The sequence below is a fragment of the Microtus oregoni genome, unplaced genomic scaffold (genome assembly GCF_018167655.1).
Source record: "Microtus oregoni isolate MIOR12 unplaced genomic scaffold, Mior012 000005F_ref0000423, whole genome shotgun sequence".
NCBI classification, from domain to species: Eukaryota; Metazoa; Chordata; class Mammalia; order Rodentia; family Cricetidae; genus Microtus; species Microtus oregoni.
The window spans coordinates 2,605,128-2,623,205 of NW_024543064.1; the positions used below are offsets into that span (position 1 = coordinate 2,605,128).

General features: G+C 50.7%; 1 protein-coding gene across 4 annotated transcripts in view; it reads right to left on the reverse strand.

Moving 5' to 3' along the window:
• Cep104 (centrosomal protein 104) overlaps positions 1-18,000 on the reverse strand; it is a 34,837-nt gene extending 16,837 nt beyond the window's left edge. For 2 of the 4 annotated variants that reach the window (XM_041651607.1, XM_041651605.1), the window contains exons 1-11: positions 17,625-18,000; positions 13,275-13,426; positions 11,372-11,545; positions 11,152-11,290; positions 9,642-9,704; positions 9,279-9,361; positions 7,591-7,918; positions 6,112-6,339; positions 3,912-4,109; positions 2,980-3,147; positions 2,309-2,482 (exon numbers count right to left, since the gene is read on the reverse strand). In XM_041651607.1, coding sequence (XP_041507541.1) covers positions 2,309-2,482; positions 2,980-3,147; positions 3,912-4,109; positions 6,112-6,339; positions 7,591-7,918; positions 9,279-9,361; positions 9,642-9,704; positions 11,152-11,290; positions 11,372-11,545; positions 13,275-13,387 — 1,668 coding nt within the window. In that variant the 5' untranslated portion in view covers positions 13,388-13,426; positions 17,625-18,000. The remainder of the gene's footprint in view (positions 1-2,308; positions 2,483-2,979; positions 3,148-3,911; positions 4,110-6,111; positions 6,340-7,590; positions 7,919-9,278; positions 9,362-9,641; positions 9,705-11,151; positions 11,291-11,371; positions 11,546-13,274; positions 13,427-17,624) is intronic. The other 2 variants (XM_041651606.1, XM_041651608.1) reach the window with 2 other exon arrangements.
• Between the last annotated feature and the right edge of the window lie 78 nt (positions 18,001-18,078).

Below are 18,078 nucleotides of genomic sequence, written 5' to 3' on the forward strand. Positions count from 1 at the left end.
TTGAACTTGCTATACTGTGCTCAGTATGTAGTCACAGTCTCTCTTTGTATTTGGGCCATGAGTGATGAGTGATAGCTCAGATACAAAGGACAAAGGCACAGTAAATATGGCCTCCAGAGGCCAGGACAAGAGGTTCCTGAAATGACAAGTGGGCCTGATCATGAAGGCTCAGAGACAGGTAACCTGGCAACTTTGAAAGTTTATTTTTATTCATGTGAGTGTGTCTACGTGTGCACTTGTGCTGTGTCTGTGTGTATATGCCACAGGAGTGTAGGTGGAGACCACAAGAGGGCGCTAGATTCTGTGAGCTGGAGTCACAGGACGGTGTGAGAAACCACAAATGGGTTCTGGGAACCTAACTGCAGTCCTCGGAAAGAGCAGTAAGCACTCTTCACAGAGCTGTCTCTTCAGCCCTAGTGAGGGAGCTTTAGACCACCCAGAAACTAACAGGAAAAGCCAGGCAGAGAGGCACACTCCTGGGGCACTAGCAAAAGGGATGTTGGGGCAGGGGACCTGTGCGTTGAGGGTAGCATGGCTATATGGCAAAACTGTCTTAAAAAAATATTGAACGTGAGCTGAGTGTGGTGGCACACTCCTGCAGTTCTGGCTGTGGGAAGGCTGATCAGTAGGAGGAACACCTGTGCCCAGAAGGAGGCGACCTGGGTGACATGGCAGACCCTGTCTCTTCAGGAAAACAAAAACCAAACCGACTTCACACATAGAAAAGAAATGAAGCAATACACATTTTCATTTGTGCTGAGACTCATGAAATCCTCCTGCCTTTGTCTTTCAAGGGCTGACGTATCTTTTTACGGTGACACCCTGCCAAGCTCTGTGCTACAAGCACATGGCAGCACTTCTGTTTTTTGTTCTTTTCATGAGACAGGGTTTCTCTGTGTGTCAGTCCCGGCTGTCCTGGAACTCACTCTGTAGACCAGGCTAGCCTTGAACTCAGAGATCCACGGACCTCTGCCTCCCAGGTGCTGGGATCAAAGGTGTGCTTATTTTTTTTCCATAATTGCTTTCCCTGAAAATAAGTTTCTTAATAAACCAAGTCTGGGATTCCTCACATCTTGATGAATGACAAGAGCCCTAAGACAGATGTTCTATGTCATAAAACTTGCATCAAATTTTAAGGAGTTCTTAGGTTTTCTCCAGTCCAGATACGGAGCTTTAGGATCCCAAACTCTGCTGGGCAGTGCACACCTGTACAAACCCCAGAGCTTAGGAGGCCGAGCCGGGAGCACCATATCTAGTTCCGGGTTACTCTTGGCTACGCACAGTACCAGCTGAGCCAGGGCTACATGAGACCATGTCTCATAATAAGCAAAGCAAAGCAAAACAAAACAGCTTCCTGAACTAGATGCGCTCATCAGCTAACTTAAATAAAGCCAATACTTTCACAGCACTTTCTAAACGCTTGCCCAGGTATGACGTGAGACTTTCACACTGAGGACAGAGTAAGTGTGCTTGGCGAAAGGGTGAGGACGGACTCAGACAGGACTGGGTTTCCTTTTCATTTTTGTTAGCAGCCCTCTAAGTGACTGCACCCTGTTCCTCTGATCTCGGCATGTGTGTGGGTGTGAGCACACCACAGAGGGAGAGTGGAGGGCAAAAGACAGTTTGCTGGAGTTCTTTCCTTCAACCCTGTGAGTCCATCTCAGGGAGTAAACTCAGGTTGTCAGGCTTGGTGACAGGCGGCTTTTACCCACTGAGCCATTGCTCCGGCCCTTTCTTTGTTCATGTGAATGGCATGTGTGTGAGTATCTATGTATACCAGCATGTGTGTAGGTACATGTGGAGGCTTGAGTTGATTTCAGGAATCTTCGTCCATACCTAGTCCATCTTATTTGAGGAAGGGTCTCTTAATTAAACCCAGAGACTGCCGACATGGGTAGTCTTGCTAGGCAGCTTGCTCCATGCTCACCCTGTGTTTATGTGGGTTCAAAGGATTGTATCTGTGAATCAGCAACTGCTCTAACTGCTGAATCATCTCCCTAGCTTTATATAATCTTTATTTTTATCTCCGATAAGCTGGGCTTGAGTCATGCTTGCAATCTGAGCACTTGGAAAGTTAGGGCAGGAAGATCACTGAGTCTCAAGGAGCCAGCCTGGACTACATGGTGAGTTCAAGTCCAGCCTGCATTACAGAATGAGGCTGTCTCAAAACAACAACACAAGCTGGTGTAGACAGAGCTCATTCCTCCTAGCACCAGGGAGCATCACGGCAGCTGTCTGAGGATCAGCAGTAGAGAACCCTGTGAGGCAGAGTCAGACAATCACAGGAAGGTGATGGGGAAGTTCAGACCTGAATGAAATTCAGAGCCATGACACGGAGGCGAGCAGAGGAATCTCCGGTTCTGGCGAGTAAAAGGGGAACGGTCCTCTCTACACAGTGCGTCGTCTCCAGTTTGCTCAGCTTGTGCTTGGGAATGTACTGGGTAATTATCATTTTCACCAACTTCAACGCGGCCTGAAAGACCTGAAGAAACGAGGTCAGACAAATCAGCCATTGTGGTGGGAGTTCAGGAGGAAACAGGAGACCAACAAATGTGAACCTCATACTACAAATTGCTTCCAAGTACAGCACCCCACACCCGGGGCCCTGCTCACTGTGGCCCCCCCACTTGACCCTCCTGACCACGTGATGCCAGCTCAGCACTCCTGAGAGACACCGAGCCTCTCCACTTTTCATTTCTGAACACTCAATCTAAAGCCTGTCCGGAGCTACAAAAAGGAACTCAGCTCATTGGCCCCTCACTCTCACGAGAAGGAGAGCACTAAGCACACCTGCTGAACTCTGTGTGGAAACAGGGGCTGTGTGGAGCAGAGACGTGCCCAGGAAGCATGGCATCTCCCATCTGCCATTGTCCTGGAGCTAGGATGTGCCTCTTACTGGAGAACCCTCATTCCTGGTCTCACTGAAAGCTAAGTCACAGTTATGTCAATGACCTGGGGACAGGAGGCAGAGGGACTTACTGAGGTCACGATGTCCTTTATGGCTCTTCTGATGAGAAAGACAGATGCTCTCAGCATGTTTTTCAAATCCTCCTTCTGGGTTCCAACAGGCATCTCCATCAGCTTCTGGTACAGCGCCAGCAGGGCATCTTCCCGGCAGGACCACGTCTTAGAATAGGCCCCAGCCACCTGCCAGCCAACAGCAGTCCTGTCTCAGCTCAGGAGGCAGACTGTCCAGCCCCACACAGCCATCCCAACTGCCATCCTGCACTTCAAAACTCTTCTGTAGGAGGAAGCCCTCTGCAGAATTGAGGGGGAGAGCTTGGCTACACTGGGGGGAAATTAAGACCTGAGACCTCCACATGTGAACGGCAGGATGTACACACACACACACACACACACACACACACACACACACACGGTTAGGGTTAGGACACACACGTTAAACAAAGCAAAACCCCTGCAGCAATTTTCCCCTCTCTCCCTATGCTGGTGTGCTCTGTGTCTGTTTCCCCTTCTCTCCCTATGCTGGTGTGCTCTGTGTCTGTTTCCCCTTCTCTCCCTATGCTGGTGTGCTCTGTGTCTGTTTCCCCTTCTCTCCCTATGCTGGTGTGCTCTGTGTCTGTTTCCCCTCTCTCCCTATGCTGGTGTGCTCTGTGTCTGTTTCCCCTTCTCTCCCTATGCTGGTGTGCTCTGTGTCTGTTTCCCCTTCTCTCCCTATGCTGGTGTGCTCTGTGTCTGTTTCCCCTTCTCTCCCTATGCTGGTGTGCTCTGTGTCTGTTTCCCCTTCTCTCCCTATGCTGGTGTGCTCTGTGTCTGTTTCCCCTTCTCTCCCTATGCTGGTGTGCTCTGTGTCTGTTTCCCCTTCTCTCCCTATGCTGGTGTGCTCTGTGTCTGCATGTATCTGCACACTTGCATGCCATACACATGCGTAACTTGGTTTTGATTTTTACCAAGGGTTCGCCTAAGATGTCAATGGCAGAACTGGCTTCTCTCAAGGCCTTCTCTGTCAAGGGCTCTGGTTCCCCTGAGACACCCCGTCTCCGGACGTCACTGCTGTCTGCGTCTTTCACTTCGGGCTCGGTGGATGCTTCCCCCAGTTGCTTCCGAGTAATGGGAAGAGGCCGTTCATCGTAGGGCACGGCGTCCACCTGGAGGTGTGCAGAGGTGAGCAGAGTGCTGGGGGTGGGTGCTCTGCTGGGGTGTCTCCTCACAGACTGCTGGGCGAGAGCTCTAAAGGAGTCAGTCTGCTAAGCACCAGGTTAGAATATTCCTACAAGTGGGCTGTAACTGGAAAAAATTGATGAAGCCTTCCATTCCTGTCAGACTCACCCAGACATGGAGCAGCAGCACTGCCACCTCAGAAGTCAGCTCAGACACACACTAGTCACCTGCAGCCACTCCAGTTCGGCTGACACAGAGGACAGGAGGAAGGGTCATCCCATTATTTTTCAGACTGGTGTCTGTTGACATACTCTTACTGCATTGCATAGAGCAATAAACATGCTTCTCCTCTGGGGCCCAGTGAGGGAAGCTGTAACAAGCCTCCTCTGTGGTGTTCCTTGGTGAGGCAGCTGCCAACCCAGCCTTCAGTCCTCAGCACCTAAATCACCAGGCACTGCTCTTGGTGCCCACACAGCAGGGAAGATGGACCTTCTGCCCTCAGAGCCCCATTCAGTCAGAGACAAAGGCACAGAATTGAAGAGGCAAGGACACAGCAGGGTGAGAGCGGAGAGGGAGCACACGGTGCTGAGAGTGGGTGAGTGCACACATGTGTAAAATCACCGTGTGAACCCGAGACACAGGGAAGGCTAGGCCACGGTGAGCGCACACATGTGTAAAATCACTGTGTGAACCCGAGACACAGGGAAGGCTAGGCCACGGTGAGTGCACACATGTGTAAAATCACCGTGTGAACCCGAGACACAGGGAAGGCTAGGCCACGGTGAGTGCACACATGTGTAAAATCACCGTATGAACCCGAGACACAGGGAAGGCTAGGCCACGGTGAGTGCACACATGTGTAAAATCACCGTGTGAACCTGAGACACAGGGAAGGCTAGGCCACGGTGAGTGCACACATGTGTAAAATCACCGTGTGAACCCGAGACACAGGGAAGGCTAGGCCACAGGGTCAGCACAGGGATCTGCTCTGCTCTCGCAGCTGCTGCAGAGGCTGGAGTGCATGGCTAAGTTGGTCCAGCTGACTGAAGTGAGGACCCATGGGCCGTGACAGCAGGCAGCCCAGAGACAAGGAGCCGGGGAGTCACGTGATGGGAGGAAATGTGCTGTGGGAACTCCTTCAGCCAACAGCCTTTAAGATACTGGCCCACTTGGGGCATGGTCAAATACACTATATATACAGATATAAAATGTGTGTGGCCCCTTGGCTGCTGGATTCGGCTCCTGTGCCCCACTCATGTACAAGACTGATGGTCTGTGAGTCGACCCCCAGATAAAGAGGACTTTATTGTACTCCATTCTGGGCTAGTGTGGGGCTTTATTATAACTGACAACAGAAATCAGGTTGCTAATGACAATACTGAGCTCCCAAGTCAAACTAGTCCTGAAACCTGCAGGACCTACTGTGTTCCCAGCTAGAACAGTCAATAAAAAGCCCAGCTTGACTCAGGTTTCTTGTTACCAAGCTGTTTTAAGAGGCATGGTGACCACAGGTACATGACTGAGGTGTCATCTGGAAAAGTATGAATAGGGAATTTACCCATTTATTTTGAGACAGGATCTCACTCTATTGCCTTGGATGTCCTGGTCTTTGCTATGTAGTCCAAGCTAACCTGGCAGCAATCCTGCCTCAGCTTCTTGAGCGCTCCAGGAATGGGCATTTTACACATGCTCTCTTATTCCTTGAAGCAATGCTTGAAGTAGATGTAAAGACTTTGTGAGCCCACAGACGACATGGCAGACCCAGAGGGCCCGACAGGCCAGGTGACAGCTGTGCCTCTCAAGGGCGTGGCCAATGGACTACGCTTGCTTGGGCTCTGCTCTAGCCGGCACCCCAGTCCCTTCTGGACTCAGAGAGGAGGGCTGGCCATGGAGGCAGGCACGTACCTATGCCTTGGGATTAGGACCCAGTCCAACCCAGGTCCTCAGTGATGCAGCTGGTAGTAGTCAAGCTGGCGTGGAGTAACTTACATGGCTCCTAGGTACAGGGCCTGCGGCAGGTGGGGACCGGTCCACTGCTGAATGTCGAGGAGATGATGCCGAGGGATATGCCAAGGGCTTTTCCTGGAGGGCAGGGCCTGCAAATGTGCCTTCTGTTTCCAGCTCTTCTGTGCGCGGCAGTGAGGACACTGCCTTCCAGTGCTGGGGACTGCTGGGAGATGCAAGGGGCTGGAGGGGCAAAGCGAAGGGCCTCTGCATCTGGAGGAAAGATGGACAAGGGACCATGACCATTGCAGGCCATCTGAAGGACAAGGGGCCATGACCATTGCAGGCCATCTGAAGGACAAGGGGCCATGACCTCTGCAGATCATCTGAAAAACAAGGGGCCATGACCACTGCAGATCATCTGAAGGACAAGGGGCCATGACCACTGCAGATCATCTGAAAAACAAGGGGCCATGACCACTGCAGATCATCTGAAGGACAAGGGGCCATGACCACTACAGATCATCTGAAAAACAAGGGGCCATGACCACTGCAGATCATCTGAAGGACAAGGGGCCATGACCACTGCAGGTCATCTGAAGGACAAGGGGCCATGACCACTGCAGGTCATCTGAAGAACAAGGGGCCATGACCACCACAGGCCACCTGAAGGACAAGGGGCCATGACCACTGCAGATCATCTGAAGGACAAGGGGCCATGCCACTGCAGGCCATCTGAAGGAAGCTGTGCTGAGCACATAATGGCCTACTGGTTAGTCACGGGACCATGGCATCACCTCAGCTGTCTCTGCCACAGTTACAGCACAGATCACAGCAGCCCCAAATAACTGACAGCCTGAGCATGCGTGCTTGGGCATGATCACAAACATACTTGTGCTAGAAGCACAACGGTAGGCAGGTGGCACTTGGGCAGGACTCTGGGTTCAGAACTGGCCTATGCTGTTCACAGCTGGTCAGGTGACTCTTCACAATCCAAACAGGCAGGGCTGATGGATGGCACACTGTGATTCTCACTGATCTATGTTTTACTTGCCAGGAAGGCAGAGGTAGATATAGAGCCGGCAGTACCAGTCTGAGACCAGCAGCCTGGAGGGTGGGACTGGTGAGAACTGGCATCTGTATGCACACCAAACCTGCCCCCATCTGCATTCAGCATTTGCCTGATGAACCGTAAGGTTATGGATCTTGCTAGAAGTCTGTCTCCACTCAGACTACTCAGGGGGTTTACACCTGAGGGCATGTGGCGTAGGGACCACACTCCATACAATATGGTGACTGGGCTGGAGGGGTCCCTGAAAAGTGACAGTGCCTTGATCTTCCAGCCCTGGGCTCCCTCTCGTCATCTTCTACGTGAACTCTAGAAGATCCCATCCCAGCAGAAACCTGCTGACTGCACATGGCACGGAGCAGCTGCTTTAGCCCACACATTCACAGAGCCCGAGCACAACTCTGGTTAGCCCTTCACTCTCTCCCACTTGCCCCTACCCTGTGGCCCATTCTGACCTCTGGCTCGCCCTGCAGGAGGCCGTGCAGCTCCAGCTGTTCGTACACCTGGGCACGGTAGCGTGCCATCTGCTGCTTCTTCTCTTTGGCCAGGTCATAGTCTTCCTTCTCCACTGCGCAGCGCTTCTCCACCTCGAAGCGCCCCAGGCGCTCACCGACCTTCTGCAAGTCAGCGATCGCTTGCTTCAGTTTCTTTGCATGATCATAGCGCTCCTTCTTGACAGCATCCCGTTTCTTTTCATCCAGCCTGCGAATGATCTGTGCAACTTCGGGGTCTTGGTACATGTCAAAGGCCAAGTCATCGAGTGGAGAGATGTAGTCAGATCTCCTGAGGAGAGAAGACGACCCCAGGTCAGGAGATTCCAGAGCTCATGCTGCACACACAGGTGAGAAGGTCCCCTATGTGAGGGAGTACAGCCTCGGCTGGTCAGGCTGCAGCCATCAACTATCTGGGGCTCTTGCTCCTGGTGCTTGACCGAGCTGTATGTCAGGCCAAACCACAGATAAACTTAGCATCCATGACCGCGTGATTATGCCACTATTCTTAAAATTTACAGCATGGCAGTGATGAGCTTCACTCTGTGGTCACAAAGTACAGCAATAGCATTGCTGGGACCACTGCAGACTCAGGACCAGCTCAGGGTCTCACAGCAGCTGCACGGGCTGCATCAAGTAAGCCAAATACAAGCTGTGACCTGGGTATTTTACATAGAGGTAAAGTTGAATTAGATATTATTTGTCACAAAGACTTTAGTTGGAAAACTTTAATAATAATAAGTTCAAGTGGGACTTGGGCACACACCACATTTAAAAATCCCCAGGTTCCTTTCTGCCACTCCATGCCCTTTACCTGGCAGCCCAGTGACTGTGAGGGACAGCTGCAGCGGCTCTGGCCATTCCTTCTGTCAAGTAGTGTTAGGGTTGATATAACAGACATGCTGCCCAGCATGCCACATTATTAACTCTCAACACTATGCTTGCAACTCTACATCACTTGGCCACGATGTCACAGAAATAATATAAAGGTTTTATTTTTAAAAACCTCACCAGAAAAAAGGAAAAAAAAGTTCCATGTTGCCATAGTCAGAATTTGCAGGGCAGGAGCACACTCACTCTTATGCAGCACCCCAGGGAAGGTCAGGTTCTCACACCATGAGTCTCAGCACCGACACTCAACTCCACAGAATCCTGGGGCCAGACAGGTCAGGCCAGGCACAGCCTGCCCTACCACCGAAGCTGGAAGCTCTGCTGGAGCGTGCCATTGCTGCTGTGGCTGCTGTGTGGGCTCAGGCTTTGGGGAGGCAGAAACCAAGGGGTGGCTACCAGGAAGGAGCTGACTAGCGGTGACACAGCTGAGGGTGCACTGGCTCTCTCTGAGCACACCCTGAGAGCTGAGGGTGCACTGGCTCTCTCTGAGCACACCCTGAGAGCTGAGGCACGGTGGGCAGCTGCATCACTGTTCTCAGGCACCCGTGCTAACACCTGAACACTCAGAACTGGAGCATCTCTGAACGGCAGCAGTGCAGGCGTGCAAGATATGCAGTCACCTTAATCTCGGCATGGATATGAGACAACCCGACCAGTGGCCTCCTGCTCTCACCTGACCTAAGCCTCATGGAGACCCAAATCCTCCAGAATGACCAAGGTGTTATGAGCTGTCTTGTGAAGGAATGGGGGAAAGGTCTTACCCGGCAAAGGTTCCTTCTAGGGCTGGGTCCTCATTGTGGGGACTGTGGCCAAGGTAATGGTCAATCAGCTTCTCTCTAGAGGTCTTTGGGGACAAAACATCTTCTTAGACTCTCAGCAAAAAAAAGGACAAAACAAACATTAATTTTACAACTGTTTAACAGAGAGGTGCCAGTAAGACTCAGTGGCCCTAGTTTTCTGGACAGGCAGCTAAAATCCTTGAGGAAAGTTTTGAGGCCTTCTTAATTGATACATGTGTGTGTGTGTGTGTGTGTGTGTGTGTGTGCATGTGTGTGATGAGAATTAGTGATTCCTCCTCCCACAGAAATTCCCTTTACTTTAGGAACTAAACTTCTCATACTTACAATATTGCTTTCATCACCAAAATCTGCAGGGTCTCCAATGATATTTATCGCAACCAAAGCCACCTAAGAAATAGTTAAATCAGCAGAAATCAAGTTTGAAGTGTTTGAGATGCCTTAAGCCCTTGAACCATATCTTGCCCGTGTTGTTATCAGGTAGGAGGGTGTGTGAGGACAGTAAGGGTCACGCTGATGTAGAGAACTGTGATGTGCTCAACAGATAGCAACCACTGCTCTTCTCATGCTCAACCAAGCTGCTATGGCTTATAGGTTTCTAAAACAGTAACCGCTAACCTAGACTTTTAGTAGTCTCTCAATAAGAGGTCTCCACCCACATTACCCCAGACAAGGAAAAGAAAGTAAATTGACACAGCCCAGCTAACCCAGGTGCTTCACCTCTTGCCTTGGCAGGAAGTCGCTCTCCTTCCCACCCATCACTGTGGTCCAGGTTCCTAACCAGTTCCTAGCAGCTGAGCATCTCACAACTCATTCACCTGCCACAACAATGTGACCTGTTAGCTTTCTCCTACTGCTCTTGGAAAGGCAGCAAGGGGTACAAATGTGTGTGCAAACAAGATTGTTCTGGGCACACCAGATCTCCTTTGTCAGGGTGGGATTGAGTTCTACCAAACACTCTACCACTGAGCTACACAGCCTGTCCCTAGCGCTGTGCTGAGCTACAGAGCCTGTCCCTAGCGCTGGGCTACACAGGCTGTCCCCAGCGCTTTGGCTGGCTTTTGGGAACATATTCCTCATACTGGGTTGCCTTGCCCAGCCTTAGTACAAAGGCATCTTAGTCCTACCGCAACTCCATATGCCACGCTTTGCTGATACCCATGGGAGGCCTTCCCCTTCCGGAGCAGAAATAGAGGAGTGGACTGGGGGACAGGGGTGGAGGGGAGATGGAGGGAGGGAAGGAAGGAGAGGAGGGAGGAGAAACTGAGGTTGGGATGGCAAGTAAATAAATAATTGATTAAATTTTAAGAAAGGAAGGAAGGAAGGAAGGAGAAAAAAAAAAAAGACAGCAGAGCCGTTGGAGCAGCTAGAGCAGTGGCGGGCAAGCGGCTTCCCTGGCCATGGACAGTTCAGACAGGTTATCTGCTTGATTCTGCCAGAACAGCTGCCAGTCAAAGTCACACACGCTGTCACACACACCTGAAAATACGAGGTAGGAACTGTGGAAGCAATTTTACCACAGCGGTGTCAAGCTACTGCATACAACTGAAGCGCAAACCTCAGGAACCATTCTGGTACTCTCTTTCATCTGAGTCTGGTCCAATCAGAGGCTCTTGTGTGCCCCATGACTACATGCCAGAGTTAACATATGGGAGAGTCTGGCTTCAGAGAGCAACAGCTGCTCACACAACTGCTCCGAGGAGTGTGCAGGTACGAGGACACCTGAGCAGTCTGCTCATGGAGGTGTGTGGTGAGGGGGTAGAGGGTATGGGGTGTGCTGTGGTGTCAGGACAAAGACACACACACACACACACACACACACACACACACACCTTACCTGATTATATATGTTGTACTTGTTGGTGTGGTTTTGGTGAAAGATCAGCTTAAGAAACTGCCCCACAGCATCCACGTAAACAGACTTGAGTTCCCGGGCTTTGCAGCCTGTCTTTTCGTTGTCACACAGAGAGACATAGCTGGAAGGAAAGTCACACCTGATGAACTGTCCACAAAGCTGTCGGGTTGAGGGCACCCCGTGCACTGAGTCTCATTCTCACCCCAGTCTGCGGAAGCGCTCTGCTTGGTACGGCACCAGGTACTCAGGCAAGCTTTCACTGATGTAGAACTCAACCTTACTGGAGATCATGTACTGGTGAGCAAGGAGCTGCAGTTTCCTTATCCGACACCTCTCCACCATCTGGAGAACAATCTCTTGTGGAAACTGGCAGAATCTGAAAGCAAACACAGCCTTGGGTTTCTGAGAAACGTCTGTAGTTTCCTGTCGGCCTGCTTCCAAGCAGGGGAGTGTGAGGCGCGGCATTCTGGATGTGGGGTAGCATCTACCTGACTAGAAGACTGTGCTGCCCCTCCCTTCCAAAGCCTGGACCTAAGGCTGACTGGCTCTGCTGGCCACCTGTAAACCTAACTTCAGGCTGCTAAGACTAAAGGCTACAGTGGCCTTCAGGTTAATCAGGAGATAAATCAGCCATTCTTCTGGGACTGTACCAGTAGGCCAGACAGAGCCAAAGGTTTCCCCACAGGAACCTGAGTCCTTAAGCGAAGCATCTGCTTACAACACACAGGCTGTCAACAAACAGCATGGGACTTCCAGGAGCAGGCTGAGCTGAGAGCTACACACTGCATGACCACCAAGCAAGACTTGGCTAGAGCACTGCTTCTGTCAGCAAGGAACCTACACAGCCAAGCACAGCCGTGACTCAGCACTGACACATGCTAGCCAGCAGGCACTGTGGGCACGTGGAACCAAGGGAGCTCTGAAGAACAGGGCAGTCAGGGAAGGCCCCTCCCTTCACAGGTCTCAACATCATTGCCTGGTGACCCGTGTGTGCACGCGTGCTCATGTGTTATCACTGCTGTCCAGGTCCTTCTTCCACATCCCACTAAGAAAACCCATCAACACGGTGAGGCTCCTTTGAGGTTCTTCAAGAGTAGAGCCATTTCCCCCGACCAGGTGGAGCACAGTGAGCCTGGGTGCCACTAACACATCAGCCCTGTGCTCACCTCCCAGTTCTGACTTCAACTCAGGGTAAGTGCTCTCCCACTGAACCACACACTTATAAAATACATTGACAGGGACAGACTGCTTTGCCTTGAATAACAACAGCTCAGTGGGTGAAGGTGCCTGCTGCCAATCCCTGGAATCCACACGATGATAAAGAACTGAGTCCTTCAAGTTGACCTCTGCAGTGGCATTTCATTTGTATTCTGATAAATAAAGCCTGCCTGAAGATCAGAGTAGAACAGCCACACTGGTCAGCTTCACAGACCAGGTAGTGGTGACACACATCTTTAATCCTAGTAGTCACAATAGTTGCCATAGAAACCAGGCAGTGCATGCCTTTAATCTCAGTGGTGCACGCCTTTAATCCCAGCCCTAGAGAGGATTATAAAACGGGAGGAGACAGCTCTCAGACATAGTCTCCTTCTGAGATTCTGGAGGCAGGACTACCATTTCTGACTGAGGTTGAGGTAAGAGCAAGTGGCTGACTGCTTTGCTTTTCGGATCTTCAGGTTGAAGCCCAATTTCTCTCTGAGTTCTTATTAATCGTGCTTCAGACCTCCGATCTCCACACACATTGAGAGACATGCAAGGACATGCACATTAATAAATGTGGAAAAAAAACTCTGAAAACTGAGACTATGCAGGCTGCAGTCATCAGCTCTGGAGATTTGAAGCCTGGATCCCAAGGCTCTGAGAAAGACATGGCAGGAACTTCCCCCATCCCATAAGTAGCACCCTGTACCCAGTTCCACCAGAACCCTGACATTCCAAGAGGAAAATGCACTTTAATTTTAGTGATTTTAATTTAGTTTTCACTGAAATACACCATGTACCCGACTAGAAATGCATTTCGTGTTTTTAGATCGAGAGGCACCAACCCTACCAGGTATTCAGACCCAGAGATGTGCTCTCAGCACTGCCCCTCAGGCCAGCCTTACTTTGGTGACCTCCAGCCACTGACAGTCGGTGCATGGATCATTAGTTCCCGAGCACTGAAGCCATCTTCATGTCCAGAAGAGCTGACCACTACAAATCCAATCTTGTGGGGCATTCTGCACACATGGGCTGTTCAGAAGATCAGGGAAGAGTTCTGAGAAGGGATTCAACTAGGTTAGATGAGGTGTTAGCTCACGTCATACAAGGTAAGCCACAGAGTACTCAGACTGGCCCATCACTCCAAAAAGGTTAGTTTGTCTACAAAACATTTTTAAATGGATGTTCTAATTCTACTTAACACACCATTTAAGCTATCTTGATTTTCCTGAGAGTCTGACCTGTGCTGCGGCTGAGTTACATCCTCACTAATGATCAGAGTCTGCCTTTGTTGTGTGTGAAAGTTACCTCACTGGGGTTTCTGCAGATGTGATCAAATTAAAATGATACCCTATTGGGGAATTCATGTGGCTGGTGCACTTGGAGAAGAGGAAAAGGATCTGGGGTGAGTACCACTAAGGGACAATGCCCACCTAGCATACAGAAGGCTAGGTGTGGACTTCATCTCCAGAACCCATCCCCCACAAAACAATCCCTAAAAAACACACACAAGAAACACACGCAAGAAGTGGAGGCTCAGACACACTAGAGTGGTGGGGGTGCCACATACTGAAAGACTGGAGCCACTTAGTTAATGCTAAGGTTGGTACTGGAAACCATCAGGAGCGAGAAAAGGCTTCAGACTTCAGAGATGCTTGTCCCTGCTGCCACCTCAATGCCAGCTCTGAAATTCCTAAGCCTCCCTGCTTGTCACACTCTCATGGTAAAACCAAAGCTTTTGGTAGGGTACAAAGTCTTTTGGTATTATCAAGGAAACAAACAACTAGCAATGATTAGGGAGGACACCTAATCAGTGTAAACATGCAGCCCTACGGAATGCAGGGCGCACAGATGCACTGGTGCAGATGTGAGCACAGTTGAGTTGGGAACCTGACTCGGGACATTTAAGTGTTATCTGTGAACAAGATGGACCAGGACCATCTGTTGGCTCCCAGACCCTCAGAGGATGTGGAAAACTACCCAGCGACGTCTCGTAGGACACATTGCTGGGCCACCTGCCCTCGCCCTCCTGATGGGCACAACCAGTTGTCAGTTTCCCCCTGAACCTAGACAATCAAGCTAGGCCAGAAGCAGAGGCAGTTCTCCCAGTCCTAGTGAAGAAGGAGTGTCACTGCTTATACTAACAGAAAGTCTGCTGGAAGCCAAGTCGAGAGGAGACATGGTCAAACTTGAGGGAGCTCGAAGAGGAAAAACTGGCTGAATGATTCTTTCAGTATGATTTTTTGGTGAACTGACCTGTGCCCACCACCGTCACTTGGAGGACACATGCTGTCATGTCTGCTTTGCTGACCTGTGCCCTACCTCACCACCGTCACTTGGAGGGTGCGTGCTGACCTGTGCCCTACCTCACCACCGTCACTTGGAGGGTGCGTGCTGACCTGTGCCCTAACTCACCACTGTCACTTGGAGGACACATGCTGTCATGTCTGCTTTGCTGCTTGGCACGCATGCTCTCCATGCTGGAACACAGCACAGAGTCAGCGATGAGCTGGTGTCTCTGCACTCCCCTCCAGCCCTGGTTGGGACCTGTTACACTTTCCTAGGCTCGGACAGTCCGAGAATTCCACATCCATGCACAGTGAGGGTTCATGGATGGGAACACACATATGTGTTGCCCAGAGGGAACAGGTGACACTCAATCCCAGGATTACACTGAGGCCACAGCAGAGGAGCTCTCTCCCCAGAGAGATTCCTAACACAAGAGTCCAAGCCAGGCAATGGTGGCGCACACCTTTAATCCCAGCACTCGGGAGGCAGAGGCAGGCGGATCTCTGTGAGTTCGAGACCCGTCTGGTCTACAGAGCTAGTTCCAGGACAGGCTCCAAAGCCACAGAGAAACCCTGTCTCGAAAAGCCAAAAAAAAAAAAAAAAAAAAAAAAAGAGTCCAGGGCTACTGAGGCCACTAGGAGAGGAGGCCCTGCCCAAGTGAAGCTAACCTTGGGCTGGAGCAGCAACGTCAGAAAGCAACACACGGGCATGGCTACTTCTCAGTTATCAACCCAATCAAATACTTGCTAAGTAGACAACTGTTGGTGAAATAAATCATCATCAGAAAAAACAACAATCCTCCTAATACAGGAAAAAGAAGAGCATTGGAGGTTTCTTGGAATAAGATGCATCACTGAAATACTCTGTAGGCAGTGCTATCCAAAGTACCCCGCAGGAGGCCTGGCTCACGTGAATATGCCTGATGTATAATTCAGAGCTTTTGCTTACTTTCATGGGATTTGAAAAGGACCATTTCAAGGATCAGTGCCAGTCTGATGCTTGCTGGTGTGTTTTGTTTTTGGAATGTATGCACTAAACTACTAAAGCCAGCACAGCAAGTCACTGTTAAAGGTGCTCCACTGAGTTCCCTGTGTCTGTCGCAGCAGAGCGGAGGAAACTGACCCAGAACACAATCAAGAGTGGTTCAGGGGGCTGGAGAGATGGCTCAGAGGTTAAGAGCATTGCCTGCTCTTCCTAAGGTCCTGAGTTCAATTCCCGGCAACCACATGGTGGCTCACAACCATCTGTGGTGGGATCTGGTGCCCTCTTCTGGCCTGCAGGCATGCACACAGACAGAATATTGTATACATAATAAATAAATATTTTTTAAAAAAAAGAGTGGTTCATACGCACAGCTGGGTGACTTAACATGCGTCTCCTCTGACTGGGAGACCACACTCCTATAACATGCGTCTCCTCTGACTGGGAGACCACACTCCTATAACATGCGTCTCCTCTGACTGGGAGACCACACTCCTATAACATGCGTCTGCTCTGACTGGGAGACCACACTCCTATAACATGCGTCTCCTCTGACTGGGAGACCACACTCCTAGGTCACTCAGGTCCCCGAGCCTGGAGCTCCTCTCAGGCACTACGCTCCCCTCCAACACCCACGGAAGCATGGAAAGTCTTACTGCGTTCAGTCACTCCCACTGCCTTGGCTCTTCTGTTCCACACATGTTCCTACCAGACAACATTCCTTACACCCAACTTCAGTCACCTCTATTCAGGTCTTAATTCCAAAGCCCTCTGTGGCCTCCATCTAGGAATTAAAATGCTGCTTCTGTTCTGATACCTCGTTTCCCCCATTCTTACATCTTATCTTGAAATTTGTTATTTTTGAGACAGAGTCTCAATATTTAGCTTTGACTAGTCTAGAACTCAGTATGTAGACTGCAATGGCCTCAAACTCACAGAGATCCTCTTGCCTTGGCACACAAAGTACTGGGATTAAAGGCATGTGCCACTATGCCTCAGCGTGTTGTGAATTTTAGAAGGATCCAAACACTTAGAGGTATATCCCTGGCTCTGACTTCTTCAATTATTTGACCATCTTCAAGGGCCTGGCCTATACCGGTTGTAGTTGCACACACTTTTAATCCCGGCACTTGGAAGGAGGATCTCTGAGTTTGAGGTCAGCATGGTCTATGTAGGAGTAACAGGGCTACATAGTGAGACAGTTTAAGACAGACAGAGAGAGATAGATAGATAGATAGAGAGAGAGAGAGAGAGCGAGCGAGCAGGCAGGCCAGATTTCTACCTTGACAACAGTTTTACTCAGTTGGGTCTGCATCTCTGGTCTTAACTAGCACCTTCTGGGGTGCATTGAGACTTACAAACAGAACGTTAAAGGCAGATACAAGTGTGTCCCCAATAAAACCAGAACAAATAACTGGTACTGAAGAGGGCTGTGGGGCAGTGTGCGAAACACCGGGAACTCAATACAAAACAATCCACTTTCAGACCTGACACTGCAGGAGACTTCCACTCCCTACTCCTCCCCTTTGCCCCAATCATCAGGAGCCTCGGCACATGCTCGTGGCTCCACAAAACACACCGCGGAAACTTCTGGTCACCAGACATAGGTGGTGTCCCAGCTGTCCCTAGGGCAGCCATAGCCAACAGTGTCAGGTGACATTTACCCTAACATTGCTTAAAAACCGTAACTAGGCACAAACTCTTATATTTTTGGTTGCGACCCTTCCCTTTAAAGCCATCTCTCTAGCCCTAAGTCCAAAAACAATGTAGCAACTTCAAACATTTTGTTACAAAGAAATAAAAAATGTTTCTAGTTTTCTTTTCAATAAACGCAACTGTTACAATATTAAGTGTTGATTGGGGACCGATTAATCTTAAGGATTGAAAGTGTTTTTAGAGAATCTTTAAGCTTAAAAAACATCTCAAACCTAACCCAACTAGGAAACAAACCCCGCAAACAACACGCATCAAAGTGTCTGGCTTACCAGGGGCCAGAGCTACAGTCTTCAGCCTCTTGGTAACTGGTTCTGCTCAGTAACGCATCCAGAAGAGGACAAGGCGGGGCTGGAACCGGATTCCCGACACGAAGGCCGAGGTGCGCTACCTAGAGGCCTAGAGCAGGCAGCGGCCACGTCCCTCCACGGCCAGATGTCTTCTGCCTCGGTTTCGCTGAGGACCGAGGCCGCGCGGGGTCACAGGGCGCCGCGGAGACGAGCAGGAGGGACGCTGCCGCGATGCCGGCCTCCGCTCGTTTCGGAGAGGCCTCGCCTCGGTCCGGCCGCCCCCACCCCGGGCCACTGAGGCGAGGGCAGCGGAGGAGCAGCCCGGGCCTCCTCTGCCCAGCGCCCGGGCCGCAGCCACGCTCCCATGGCAACCAGGCCGGCCCGCGCTGTACGCCTGCGCGGGCGTCCGTAGGCGCCTGCGCGCGCAGCCACGCCT